The 14,195-nt window shown below is 38.3% G+C and overlaps 1 protein-coding gene across 10 annotated transcripts in view; it reads left to right on the top strand.

The window, feature by feature from the left end:
* The window catches only part of LOC132590756 (PHD finger protein 14-like), a 169,138-nt gene that overhangs the window by 27,009 nt on the left and 127,934 nt on the right, over positions 1-14,195 (top strand). For all 10 annotated transcript variants that reach the window (XR_009556765.1, XM_060263671.1, XM_060263675.1 and 7 more), the window contains exons 6-11: positions 7,070-7,181; positions 8,256-8,393; positions 8,972-9,118; positions 10,090-10,360; positions 11,100-11,206; positions 13,378-13,473. Coding sequence is in view for 9 of the 10 variants with exons in the window: in XM_060263671.1 (XP_060119654.1) it covers positions 7,070-7,181; positions 8,256-8,393; positions 8,972-9,118; positions 10,090-10,360; positions 11,100-11,206; positions 13,378-13,473 (871 nt within the window). In the remaining variant the exon portion in view is untranslated. The remainder of the gene's footprint in view (positions 1-7,069; positions 7,182-8,255; positions 8,394-8,971; positions 9,119-10,089; positions 10,361-11,099; positions 11,207-13,377; positions 13,474-14,195) is intronic.

Consider the following 14,195-nt stretch of genomic DNA (forward strand, 5'->3'; position numbering starts at 1 on the left):
CAGCAGTCTGGGTGGCTTTTCCATCATGTCCAGGAAGAGTTTTCTCTCTTCCCCTTTTAATTTTTTACTGAACTTCTAGTCTAAAGAACAGTATTGGAGAAATGGAAATATTATTCACTACTTTGTAGAACAAAGCAGTAGTCAAGTTTGCACCTTTAAGACCAACTAAGTTTTATTCAGAATGTAAACTTTCATGTGCTCTAAGCAGACTTCATCAGACAAAAATGGAATGGCAAGCAGTCCTAAATATAGAGAAAGAGGGCAGTGAGTTAGTATGTAGAGTAATGGAAATGTTTTTAGCAGATTAAAAGAATCACAAATTGGGGTCTGTGTTTGCTAGTTGGTGTTGTTAACTGGCCTGAAACAACAATGGAGGGTGATAAAAAGCAGATTGATGTCATAGGTGTAAAGTGCCATAAATAAGAGTTTGTTGTTAGTTCTGGGTTTAAATAGAGGGCATTAGTTTCTCAAGAGATTTAAACATCATTCTATTTTGCCATTAGAAAAAAAGAATATATTAAAACATAGTGGAAGATGGGTTAGTAGATGTAATGAGATAAACAGCCAGTATCCCTTATGTGAGTATGTCAATACAAAACCCCCCAGTATTCTGATACACTGTTTTAAAAGAGAAATACATTCTAGTTTGCCGTTAGAAAAAAGGGGTACATTAAAATATAGTGGAAGATGGGTTAGTATATGTAATGAAATAAACAGCCAATATCCCTTATTTGAGTATGTCAGTACAAAAAAACCATTATTCTGATGCACTATTCTAAAAGCGAAATACATTGGAATACTGTAGATGTATAGCTATACCCAGTGAGAGTTGATATAGCATATGTAATGAGATAAAAACCAATATCCCTGTTCAGTCTTGGGGAGGTATTTGTTCCAAGTTTCATAATAATTTGTAATTCAGCAATTTCTCTTTCCATTCTGTTCTTGAAGTTCCTTTGCAGTAAAACAGCTAACTTTGAGGTCACCCATTGAATGTTCAGGAAGGTTAAAGTGTTCTCCCATAGGTTTCTCAGTTCTGTAATTCCTGATGTCAGATTTGTGTCCATTTATCCTTCACCATAGGGCTTGTCCTGTTTGCCCGATGTAGAGAACTGAAGGGCATTGTTGGCATTTAATGGCATATATAATGTTGGAAGATGAACAAGTGAATGAGCCTGAGATGGTGTACTTAATGCTGTTAGGTCCAGTGACTGTGTTGTCCAGGTGTATGTGGCAGCAAAGTTGGCACTTGGATTTATTGCAAGCTCTGGTACTGGTGTTCATGCTCAGTTGAGATGTTGTATTCTTATGGGTGAGGAGTTGTTTGAGATCTGTAATAAAAGGTATTACAGCATATTTACTTTTGGATTGTTATTTTTTTGCAGTAACAATAAGAGGCTTAAGTTCCTTGTCCCAATCACATAGTCTGAATCATTAAAATATGCATTTTTGACACAGCGCATTTTCATGGGATTCTATCAACCCAGTTTAGAGTTGCATATTTGAAAAAGTCAATGTGTGAATGTCATGCCCCATATCATAACATTCCACCATTCTGCAGTCTGTGACCCTGTATACTTGGTTTCAAGGCACAGGAGCATATTCAGGGTTACCACTTTTGGGAAAGTCAAGGAAAGTCAGGGAAATGGAAATTGGTCAAGGAAAGTCAGGGAAATTGTGGTTAAAATATGTTCAAACCGTGGATTTTTGACCTGCTGCTGCAAGAGCATGATCTGTTCTTGTGGCAACCGAAATAAAGAAGTAGCAGAATACAAGCAAAACTTAATGATGCCCTTTCCCAGCCCCAACTTTTTCTCAATTCCACCCCCCCAACCAGCCTAGTGTGTTTGTCAAGCTCTGTCCCTGCACGATTTCCATGGTCTGCCTGTAGCATTTGCAAAGCAAGGCTATTTTAAACATTTACCAATATACAAACTTTAAAAATCTAATTGTTTTCATCGCCACCTGCTAGTACTTGTTCCTGCTAGAATTTACAGAGTACCAGCTTTCTCACCCTCTTTCCTGACTTCTCCCATGGATAAAGGTTGCAAATGAGGATTGTCTGCTTCTTTAGATTGCAGAAACTCCATCTCCTTTCTTGCTGCTGATGTGCTCATTGGAAAGTTCCTACTTGTTAGCATTCAGAGTTTTCTTGAATTGAAGTTTGTATCTTGGTGTAATTTTTGGTGCAATTGCAAAACATGTTGCTGCAGTTAATGTTGAAAAAAGCTGATATTAAATCTCTTACTTTGACAAATATTTTTGCAGTTGAGACTTGTGTAGTTGAAGAGTGGAACATTTCGTTAAGCCTTGCATTAATGCAACACGACTTATTCATTTTTTAACTTGTGTTTATATTTGAATGGTGGTCAGGGAAATTGACAAATGTTGGTCAGGAAAATTCAGGGGAAGTCAGGGGAATGAAAAATAAAATTTTAGTGGCAACCCTGATATTTCTGGGCCAGGTATTAAACAAGCATTCCCACCACACTATTTTCAAGCATAGTCAGTTCCATTATTCAGGTTGTTAGCACATTACCCTTCAGGTTGTTAGCACATTACCCCTGAAACTCCTCAGGACTTTCACGTGGTGGTGACTGAATATAGTTCCATTTGCCATTTTGTGTTCAGAGTATCCTGAATATATTAAAACAGGAGTCCCTGGAATCCTAAGCCTTTCATGAGTTGGTTGTATTTATGGCTTAGATTTGCCATTTTGTATTTGGCACTATTAGAAACGTCTCTTATTGAGATCTTACTGGCATTTTAAATCACAGCCAGTAGACTGTAATTTAACTGTTTGCATTCAAAATAATAGCACTCCAATTGTAAGAATGCTACCATCAATTGCTTATGCAACTGTCAATGTTTTGTTCTGAACAAAAAGTCAGTGTAAGAAAACAATCTGTTTTGTAAATTCTCAGGGCTTCATAAAATTGTATTAGTGGGGTGTATATTTTAAAAAATCAATTTAACCTATATCCCCATAAAAACACCTTTATCCATGTGGAAGCATTTACAGCTTTGTTTATTAATAGAGACTTTATATAATATTGACATGGAATTCTACAATGTGCTATCAATCTTATTGTGAGTTTAGGATGTAGAAGTAAATCCTATGTGCAAGATTACATAGCTTTCCTTTGTAATTTAAAATTATTTAGATGTTACATTGTCAGTTAAATTCTCTTTGTATGAAAAATGATTCATCTGATCTTTCTGTATGAGAAAGGAATAGATAATGAAATGGTTAATTCAAAGCGAGTCTTATTCTGCACACATTACAGCACAATCTTAAATAGTTATACCCATCTGTGTGCATACATATGTTATATCCCAAGCCCACTTGCGGGGAAATGGGTTAGAAATCGAAGATTTAAATAAATTAGTCAATTCAGGTAAATGGACGTAAAGGTAAAAAAGGTAGTCCCTTGCGCAAGCACCAAGTCATTACTGACCCATGGGGTGATGTCACATCACAATGTTTTCTTGGCAGGCTTTTTGTTATGGGGTGGTTTGCCATTGCCCCAGTCATTTGCACTTTATCCCCAGCAAGCTGGGTACTCATTTTATCTACCTCAGAAGGATGGAAGGCTGAGTCAACCTGGAGCTGGCTACCTGAATCCAGCTTCCTCCGGGATCAAACTAAGGTTGTGAGCAGAGCTTGGACTGCAGTACTGCAGCTTACCACTCTGCGCCATGAGGCTACAATGGTCTTAAAACAGGGGTGGCCAACAGTAGCTCCCCAGATGTTTTTTGCCTTCAACTCCCATCAGCCCCAGCCATTGGCCAGGCTGGCTGGGGCTGATGGGAGTTGTAGGCAAAAAACATCTGGAGAGCTACCATTGACCACTCCTGTCTTAGAAGGTTGTTACTCTGTTTAGGGTTTGTTTGTGTGTGTAGTGAAACCCTTTTCTTTTGCTAGATAGCAGAAATCAGCTCAAAATAAGGCCATTGTCTAGCTTTTAGCTTGGTTTTTCCTCCCCATCCCGGACATCTGTCATCTTTGCTTCAAGCAAAATGGATGAGAAAGTAACAAGAAAGATTATTCTTCTTTGATTACCCAATTTGTCTTAATTACAAGGTTCTCAAACATGTGCAGCTAAACAAATGAGCAGGAAAACATTTAGGCTTTGGTATTAAAAGCAGCTGAAGCTGCTTCAGCTGTGAACTTGACTGACTTCTGAGTATTTTAATAAAAATTCAGGATGGAGTTAGCACATAGGTGGCTAAGGAAATGAGACACTTGTGTGCCAATCATACTGAAATGGCAGTTTAAATCTGTAATACTACAGTACTTGTGTGACATGTACTAAAACATTTTGAGAAGGTCAGTAGGAAGCAAGCAGCCAGCTGTTGGGTTTATCATAGATAAACTCCTACAGAGTGCAGCAGCATTTAATACACCAGTGGAGCATGAAAAAACTGTGCAAATTAAATTGAGAAGCAGCTGCTTGTTGAAGATGTGTATCTTTATATTGAACTGTGCTGGGTGCAATGGGGGAGGATGTATTAAAAGTTACTATCAAACATCTCCAGCCAAAACCTTGGCTGCTTAAAAGAAAATACAGAAGATAATGTGAAGATGGGTAACTTCCCCCTCTACTCCCCCTGTTTCTTTGGCAAAATTATTCTTTGTGCCACATATTGATGTCATTTCAGAAGAAAGGAAATGCTTCTAGATTTCCAGAACCATGAATAATCTCTGCTAAGGTTATGGACCTGATTTGTTGATCTTTTATATGTGTTCTGGATTCATGAGTGAATTGTCTGATCTTTTAATATTTGTTGCCTAAAACAGAATTTCAAAATGTTAACTGAAATGTGATACTTCAAATGACAAGGAGATATGTAGGTAGGTGGGTGTATAATGTATACAAGCATATGTATAAATATGTGAGTATGTGTCGAAGAAAGAATAAGACCGTAGTTTTAGGTCCTCAGTAACATACAAATAAGGAATTATAAAAATAGAAGTAGGTATGCACATGCTATTCTCACCTGCGGAATGGCCTTTCTCTTAAAGTTCACCTAGCCTCTTCTCTCTTTTTAGGTGCAAGGCCAAAACATTTCTTTTAATCTAAACTTTTACGTAAAGCAGGGTTTCCCAAACTCCCCGCCCCCCCATGGCCCAGTTATTTTTACTCTTCTTCGTGGCCTACTAAAATTCAGGGGTAAAGCCAGGAGACTTTGGAGGTGGAGCCGAAAGACAGGAAAGCCTGTCTCTTTCTTCTATAGAGGTCTCCAAGGAAAATGGAGCTCAGGCTTTGCAGCCTGCGTCAGTATTCAAGCCTAGCTTTTCTCTGCACAACAGAGAGACGGGAAAGGAAAGAAGCAGAGCAGAGCTCATGCTTTGCTGGGAGCGGGGCTAGTTTTGGCTTTTCTTGTGACCCGGTATTGAGTCTTCCATGGCCCGGTACCGGGTCATGACCCTGCAAATGGGAAACGCTGACCTAAAGGGTTCAGTCTTTTCAGTTTTCTGATCTGAGGAATGTTTCAAAAGGATAGTTCCATGCTGTTTCTGGCCTTTTTTTTTTTTTTTAAGCTCATTCGTTCTGAGAGCCGGTTTGGTGTAGTGGTTAAGTGTGCGGACTCTTATCTGGGAGAACTGGGTTTGATTCCCCACTCCTCCACTTGCACCTGCTAGCATGGCCTTGGGTCAGCCATAGCTCTGGCAGAGGTTGTCCTTGAAAGGACAGCTGCTGTGAGAGCCCTCTCCAGCCCCACCCACCTCACAGGGTGACTGTTGTGGGGGAGGAAGGTAAAGGAGATTGTGAGCTGCTCTGAGACTCTTCGGAGTGGAGGGCGGGATATCAATATCATCTTCATCTTCTACGCCATTTTTATGATTTTACCATATATTACTTTGTGATCTGCCTTGAAGGTTTCTTGAGAGGCAGCATATAAAATTCCCAAATAAATAAAAATGAGAACAGAATATATGCAATTAGCTCAATGTAGGCTTTTTATGAAGTATCACACTTAACAGCAGTACACCCTGATCCAAAGTAGCATGCACCAAACAGCTGAATCTGCCAAGTGGCCATTGTACAGAGGAGAAAGAATTGCCAGGGGAGGGGGTGTGTGGACAGGGCAGGATCCTAATTCCAAACAGCTAATCAGTGGATTAGTAACCTTTTTGAAAGGTATCTTAGCTTTCGGATAGTGAGTATCTATTTTCACACACTATTCCACATTCAGAAGCATGGTTTTGTTTACAGAGCATCCTGTATTTGGTCAATGTAGCCCTGTTCAGGAGTTCTTGAGCTCTTTAGCTACATTTGTATTAATTTTTGTTTGTAATAGATTGCCATAATAAATATTTAGGCTTTCTTCTTAAAAGAACTTTTTGCTCCTCAAGAACATATTTGTTGGTTGTGTATATTATTTATTCTGCAGTATTTGAATCCTGCTGTCCCTGTGTCCTGACTCAGAGAAGGTAATTCTAAAGGGAGAGGGGGAGAAAGTGAATAGAGGGGAGGCCAATCAAAGATGGAGCCCATTGCTGTCCTCAACCATAGGTCTGGTGCAACAAATCTGTTTTACAGGACCTACAGAATTGCACAGGGCCCGGATCTCAGCTGGAAGAGTGTTCCACCAGGCTGGAGTCACGGCCAAAAAGACCCTGGCTCTGGTTGAGGACAGCCAGACATTCCTTTGCTGCTCTATACAGAATTAAACCATAGTTCAGTACTGTCTACCCTCATTGGCAGCATTTTCCAGAATATTTCTGTGTTTTCCCCATCACCAAGTGCTTGAGAACCTTATAACTAGAGATGTCAAAGATTGAACCTGAGACTTTTTGAAGGTGCTCAGCCATTGCTTCTTTGGGTGTCTTGGGCCATCTTTATTTCAAAAATTGTGGATTTTAATATTAATACAAAAAATATAAAGTGACTTTTGCATTACTTGATCACTCTGTTCTTGTCCATCCTTAGTTTTAAGAAGCGTGTGTAATAATTCTGGCTGAAAGGTTATTGTTCTTTTTAAAATAGGAGAACAGTATTCCTCTGATCTGTATCCTTGTTTTGCTGCAGATACAGTAAAGCAATTTCCTTTTTTCTTATAGGTGGGTCCACATTGTTTGTGCCCTCTATGTTCCAGGAGTAGCATTTGGAGATATTGACAAACTGCGACCTGTGACACTTACAGAAATGAACTATTCCAAGTATGGAGCAAAGGTAAAGTTAAATGTTAAGTTATGTATTGTAGGCAAACTTCATTGCTGCTTGGTTTTTGTGTTTCCTTTAGCATTCTTTGTCACTGAAGACTCAGCATTTTATGAAGTTAGGAACACCATGCATTTTTTTCCATACACCTTTGTTGGATGGACTGTGAAACCATAAAAATTGTTGAACATGCCTAAGGCATCCTTACTTGTGTTCAGAGCTAATGCCCAGTGTTGAAAGCTGCTACAAAGTCTTGATTAAATATAAGGCAGTTCAACTAATTATGTGTGGTGAAAGGTTTAAAAGCCGATTTGAGACGTACTTTAGAATATTTTTAATCTTAGTTTTCTCCCACAATGGGGTCTCAGAGAGGCTTTCAAAATGAAATACTGATAAAAAATAGATTTAAAACCCATCCCCAACTTCTAGCAGGTAATGAGCCACAATGATGTCCCGTGTTAGTGATGGTTCTGCCAGGATGGCTGCTCTTAGACTATAAATTGCCTGCAAAATAGGTGGGGCAAATGCTTGACCAGCTGTTACTCAGCTGACTTCAACATCCCCAGTTCCCTGCCTCTCTGCATCTCTGGCCCATGGCCAGGCTTTACTACCTGCAAAAATATTTGAAACATCTGAATTGAGTCAATTCTTGAGGATTTGCCTCTGCCTCTTGACAACAGTTTTCCTACACTTGTCTCCATTTGATACATTTTTCACATTTGATTTCCTCTATGATACTTTTCACTTTTAAGTTGAACTTGAATCTTCATGTGGCGTATCAGATTTCCTAAAATAATGTTTTTAAAACCAGCAGTTTGAACATGTAGTCTTTCCTCTATCTGTGGCCTTCTTGTGTATTATAAAAACCAAGACTAACTTTTCTGTAGCATTTTTACTATAAAAACTATTGTTAAATATAGGAAATAGCTGTAGTTTTCCTATTATTTCTTGCTTGTCTCTTCAGTTGTAAACTGCTTAGTGAAATTCTTTTTTTCTTTTAAGAAAGTATCTATTATAGGTTTTATACATAAGCAATGTTCAGACTTAGTCTCTTTTTTGTAATAACTGACTTTTGATCTGCGGCAGGAATGCAGTTTCTGTGAAGATCCACGTTTTGCCAGAACTGGTGTTTGCATTAGTTGTGATGCTGGAATGTGCAGAGCTTATTTTCATGTGACTTGTGCTCAGAAAGAAGGCTTGTTATCTGAAGCTGCTGCAGAGGAGGTGAGATTTCATTATAAAAAGACTAGCAAATGATCTCCAGCACAGAAATCTTAGTTGATGTATGTTACCTTACCACTAAAATCCACTTAGATGGGCTGTAGTGATTATTAGTTTTAAAGAAGTCAAAACGGTAACACTAATCCTGAAGTATCTGAAGAAGTGTGCATGCACACAAAAGCTTATACCCAGAATAAAACTTTGTTGATCTTAGAAGTACTACTAGTCTCAAACATTGTTCCAGTAAAACTAATGTATCTCTTAGGTGTAGATTAATTTTATTCATTAAAGTTTTACCAATTTAGAAAAACCTAAATCAATACCACAGTGCTTCCTGTTTTTCAATACATGTTTCTACAACTCCACACACCCCATCCAAAAATAAACATGCTCATGTTAGCCCCGCAACCTGACAATCAACTTTTATGGGGTTGGAAGGAACTGTTGTGGGTACGGATATGGCAGTAAGGGAAAAATCCACTCAGATTGCTGGATCCAAGTAATTACCGTTTCTGTTTCTGACTGTCTGAAACTGTTTTCTTTGACAAACTTTCCTGTGTTCCATTTTTCTTCTAAAATAGGATATTGCAGATCCTTTTTTTGCTTATTGTAAGCAGCATGCAGACAGGATGGATAGAAAATGGAAGCGCAAGAACTACTTGGCTTTACAATCATATTGCAAAATGTCTTTGCAAGAGAGAGAAAAACAGCTCTCTCCAGAAGCTCAGGTACTGTACCAATGTCAATATTGTATTTACATTTAATACAGTATGCAAAACCAAGCTGGTGGAATGGCTATGGTTGGAAATAAAGCCAGGATTGTTCTCAAAACACTGCAGGCTATTTATTTTCTTGTACACAATTTAGCCTAACATGAATTCTCTGTCCCTGTTACTAACATTTACATTTACTCTCCCAGCTGCACAGTCTGCTCCACAGCTTTTACAATTTCCCCATTAAAATAAACCCAACTTCCTAAATCCCAGACCTTTGTTGTTGTTAGAGGTTGTTTTGATCTGTTTTCCACTGCCAGTTCCAAGACTATCAGTGTTCTGTGCTACCCCGTGTCCTGCTGCTATTGTCAATCTTGTCTATTTCTCTCTGAGCTCACTCAGAAAGCTGGGGAAAGCTTTTTGCTCTGGGAAATAAATAATTGCTAACATTCATTCTTTGCGAATGCTGTGAATTTTTTAAGTTTCTGTAGTATTTGAAGACGTGTGCGTGCACACAAACGCTTATACCCAGAATTAAACATTGTTACTCTTAAAGGTGCCATTAGACTCAAACTTTGTTCCATACTTTTTACTGGGATAGAGCAGATAGCTACCTGTGATTTTCTTGAATTTTTAAATATATTAATTTTGTTTCTGAACTTATAATAATTTGTTCGTGCTTTACATTTTCTGATCACAGAGAGTTAAGTATAAAGGTAGCCTTCTGCTCACTGTACAAGTCCTTTCACAAGCAGATGTCATTCTGTAAATTGGAAGGCATGTTTGTTTCAAACATGGAATTTCATGGTCACTATCTAATTGTTCTAATTCACTTTGCATATGTTTATTTTATGCTATAAAGATCAGGTTTGCCTCCTACTACTACATAAGTGTGTACATATTAGAAATGCATATGAGGTTTGTTAGCAAAAGTATTCTGGATTCCTCTTATTGTTAGGTTTGTGTGTTTTTATTATTAATTGTAGGCACGGATTAATACCAGACTGCAACAATATCGTGCCAAGGCAGAACTAGCACGTACCACAAGGCCTCAGGCATGGGTTCCAAGGGAGAAACTGCCGCGACCACTCACCAGCAGTGCTTCAGCAATTCGCAAACTGATGCGCAAAGCTGAATTAATGGGAATCAGTACAGACATCTTTCCAGTGGATACTTCAGATACTAGTTCCAGTGTGGATGGAAGAAGAAAACACAAACAGCCAGCTCTGACAGCTGATTTTGTGAATTATTATCTTGGTAAGGGTACAAAAATGTTTTCCCCCCATTTAGATAATGGATAATCCTCTAAACTGTTTTTTTAAAATGTAGATAAATGTTGTTCAATGACACCTGTGTGTGTACACATGTATGAGCTTGCCCATTTTCTTTATCTGTGTTTGTGTGTGTGTATCAGAGAATTGTCCCCTAGTTCTAAAGCAAAAAAATTGCCACTGAGTCACTTGTGCATTGCTTAAGGAGAGAATGTTAAGTTTAAAAACATTTTTTGAAGCCTTTGATAATTGAAGAATGGACATATTTTTAAAGTACTAGTTTCTGCAACCCTTGCTTTGTGATCAGGGACAAGAGCAGCACTGCACAAACCTGTAGTAATTTTATTAAGAGTTGCTCTTCCTTGCCTGTGTGTGTGTATATATATAATCTTCAAGGAATAATCTCTGCTTATTAATATGAACCTTAACCTTCACTATTTGACTAAAGTAGGAGTCAAGTTGCACCTTTAAGACCAACAAAGTTTTATTCAGAACGTAAGCTTTTGCATGCAGGCATTCTTCAGATGAGGGGAGTCAAATAAATACATTTTAATATACATTTTATTTTGCCCAAAGTTAACTAAAGCAGACTGTGATAGTTATGTGTATGCAGCTGAGAATACAAAAATGTGTTCCTGTACTCTTGTTATTGCCCATACTAATTCCAGCTTTTTTAACTTGACATACATAAACTGTAACTACTATAACCATAACTTTTATTTCAGAGAGAAACATGCGCATGATCCAGATCCAAGAGAACATGGCTGAACAAAAGAAGATTAAAGATAAGCTGGAGAATGAGCAAGAAAAGCTTCATGTGGAATACAACAAGGTAAAAAAATACAAGATGTAAATTGTATGTTTTGCTTAATAAATTTTTTTAAAGATACTTTTACTTCTTACTGTTTTTACAACCTAAGTCATAAGCAGCAAACTGTCATCCCGTGGAAGGAGAACCTAAAAGTTAGTTATTGTGTAATTTAGCTAGAATTGCCAAAAATATTTGCCACACACAAGGTGGTTTGTTTATCTTTGTCGCTGAGTAGCCAGGATGATTTTGCTTCTGGAGAAAGAGAGTTCTGATTAAATAATGGGGAGGTCTGTTCTGAGAATTTAGGCCAATCAAAAAAGATGTGGTCAACAGAGTCAATCTGGGTATGGATTTCCACTGCATCTTCCTAGCGTCACTGCTGAAGGTAGGACATTCAGGTGCACTATCATAAAAGCCCTTCTATACTTTGGAATAATTAACCCAGATAATTTGGCATTTTTGTTGGAGGGAGAATGCCAACCGAGAAGGATGAACATGTTTTGCAGGCTCTGATCAGTGTGCTCTCATAATTGAAGTCCCTAAGACAGGGGTGTCAAACATGTGACCTGGGGGACCAAATCAGGCCCCTGGAGGGCTCCTATCAGGCCCTCGAACAACTGGCTCTTGTCTGCTTCCTTCTATATTGCAGCTTGCTTTGCAAGGCTTGCTCAATCCCACAGGAGCTAAAGAGCAAAACCTCAGTTTCTCCATTGATTGAGGCTACTTCCCCTCCTGGTCCCCTGGCGAAGGAGGAGAAGAGCCAGAGCTTCCTTTAGCCAGTTCCCTGGATCTCATGGGAGAAATGCAAAGAAAGCACCTTTAAGACCGAGTGATAATGCGTTAAGCATGTTTTAAGTTTTTTTAAAAAAAAATCTTTAATTTTGTTTGTTTGTGTCCTGTATAACGTTTATATATATCTCTACTATGTAATCTTAAATAGATACATACATGGCCTGACCCGACAAGGTCTTATTTATGTCAGATTTGGCCCTCATAACGAATGAGTTCGACACCCCTGCTTTTTAAGATGTCTTCTAGTGAGCTGGGTAGATTTTTGACTATTTAGTCTTTCTATCGCATTTACAATCCAGTAGTCTATCCCAGTCACTTATGTGGTGGTCCGACTTTATTAGTCCAAGGAAGCTTGATTCCAGATTTGATTTTAATATCTAAATTTCAGGTTAAACATTCTTTCCCAGGCCTTTACTTCAAAGAACATCTGCCCAACTTTGGCTTTCAGAGTTATTCCAGAAACACACTGAGGAACTCCTAAGGTATTGTGCAGGAAACTTAGTAGTGAATAAAACACTTTTTGTGGAACTGAAGTGTAATGACATCCAGAATTATTGACACATCTCCTTCCCAAACTTTGTTAAATTTTAAATTTTGATCATGACCACAGAAAGGAATTTGATCATTCCAGTAAGGAATGAATCTGTTGCAATTTAATCTCCTATGGACCTTTTCCCATCTGACATCAGTGCCTGAGCCTTGCCCTCATCACACTTGCTGCTGGTTTGTGCATCTGCATATTCAGTTTGTTACCTGGACAACTGACTTGAGAAGAGCTGTTAGCATAAAGTAAAAATCCCTCTCATATTTTATTTTTGGAAAGCAGCTGATTCTCTAGTGATCATTGATATCATAGTGATTGCTCTAGGATGAATAGAAGAGGTTACTGTGAAGAGCCAAACGCTGCAGATTGTATTGTTCCCATTTGCTTTCAAAAAGACACAAGAGCATGAAGGTGACCCTTGATGTTGGGATTGTCAGAAATGATGATACAATTCCCAGTTAAACTTACAAATAATAACATGGTTTTATATTTGCTTTTGTCTGGTACCAAGTGTGCAGGTGTGTAGCTCTGATATGTTGATTCTTAGCATAGAAATATTTGGCACAGCTTTACAGATAGAAATAACAGAGTGGAACTGTTGTGATGTTTCTTGACTGCTATTATAGCCTTACTGTCAGACAAAGTACTTCTGGTTCTCTCTTACTAACCAGATGGATGCCTGTGTCTTCTTTCTGGTGTTATGGAATGGCTGATTAACTTTACTGATTTCTGTTGCATTGACATGAATGAGCAATTTCTTTATTTAATTATCTATTTGATAAAAGGTACTGTAAGTAAAGGATGCCTCCTTCTGGATAAAACAGCTAAATAAACTCAATGATGTTTTCTTTTTCAGCTGTGTGAATCCTTAGAAGAACTTCAGAATATGAATGCAAAACTGCGAAATGAAGGGCAAGGAATGTGGGCTGTGCTTGGTAGAATTATTGGGCAGGTTGTTTTTTTTCCTTCCATTCTTTCTGCTTTCCCCCCTTTCTTATGTCTTGCTGGGCATATTCCTAAGAATAGCCTTTTCTGTTTGTCACTTTTTGTGCTGAAATGATATATTTGATAAAAGTCCTGGCCTTAACTCTGTAGATAATGATTTCTGATTGAAATATATCTAGAGCTCTGCATGCTACCTACTGGGAACCTGTAGCGTAATTTTGTTTTTGTATTAGCTATCTTGTTTGCAAAATTCTTTCATTTGCTGTAACTGATTGACCTGTCATTTGTGATGAAGCTGAGCCTGAAGCACAAGTTAATCTAGCTGTATTCCTCCCTATTCCCCCCCCCCCCCCATTCTCACACACACACACTCGTAGCTTTCAAACAGCAGGTTTTATTGGAGGGGGGTATATTGTTTTCTTGTGGCTCCTTTTCCTGAATTTATTCATGGCTAAAACTATGCATCATTGCTGTAATTATAAATTAGCTATGCAAATGAAATGTTTTCTGTTTTGGGAAACAATGAGGGTCTAGGGCTTTTTCTTGATAGCGTTAATGACCATTTTGTCGATTGTGACAGGTGGATGCCGCAGCCTACTAATTATCGTACCACTTGAGTTTTAAAGAGTGAGAAGATTGTAAATCAGGGGAATCAAATATTTTTATTGGGCCATATTTTCACTCATGTTTAGAGAGGGCCTGGATCGATTTTCCCAGTTTGATACTTGT

The sequence above is a fragment of the Heteronotia binoei genome, unplaced genomic scaffold (assembly GCF_032191835.1).
Source record: "Heteronotia binoei isolate CCM8104 ecotype False Entrance Well unplaced genomic scaffold, APGP_CSIRO_Hbin_v1 ptg000654l, whole genome shotgun sequence".
NCBI classification, from domain to species: domain Eukaryota; kingdom Metazoa; phylum Chordata; class Lepidosauria; order Squamata; family Gekkonidae; genus Heteronotia; species Heteronotia binoei.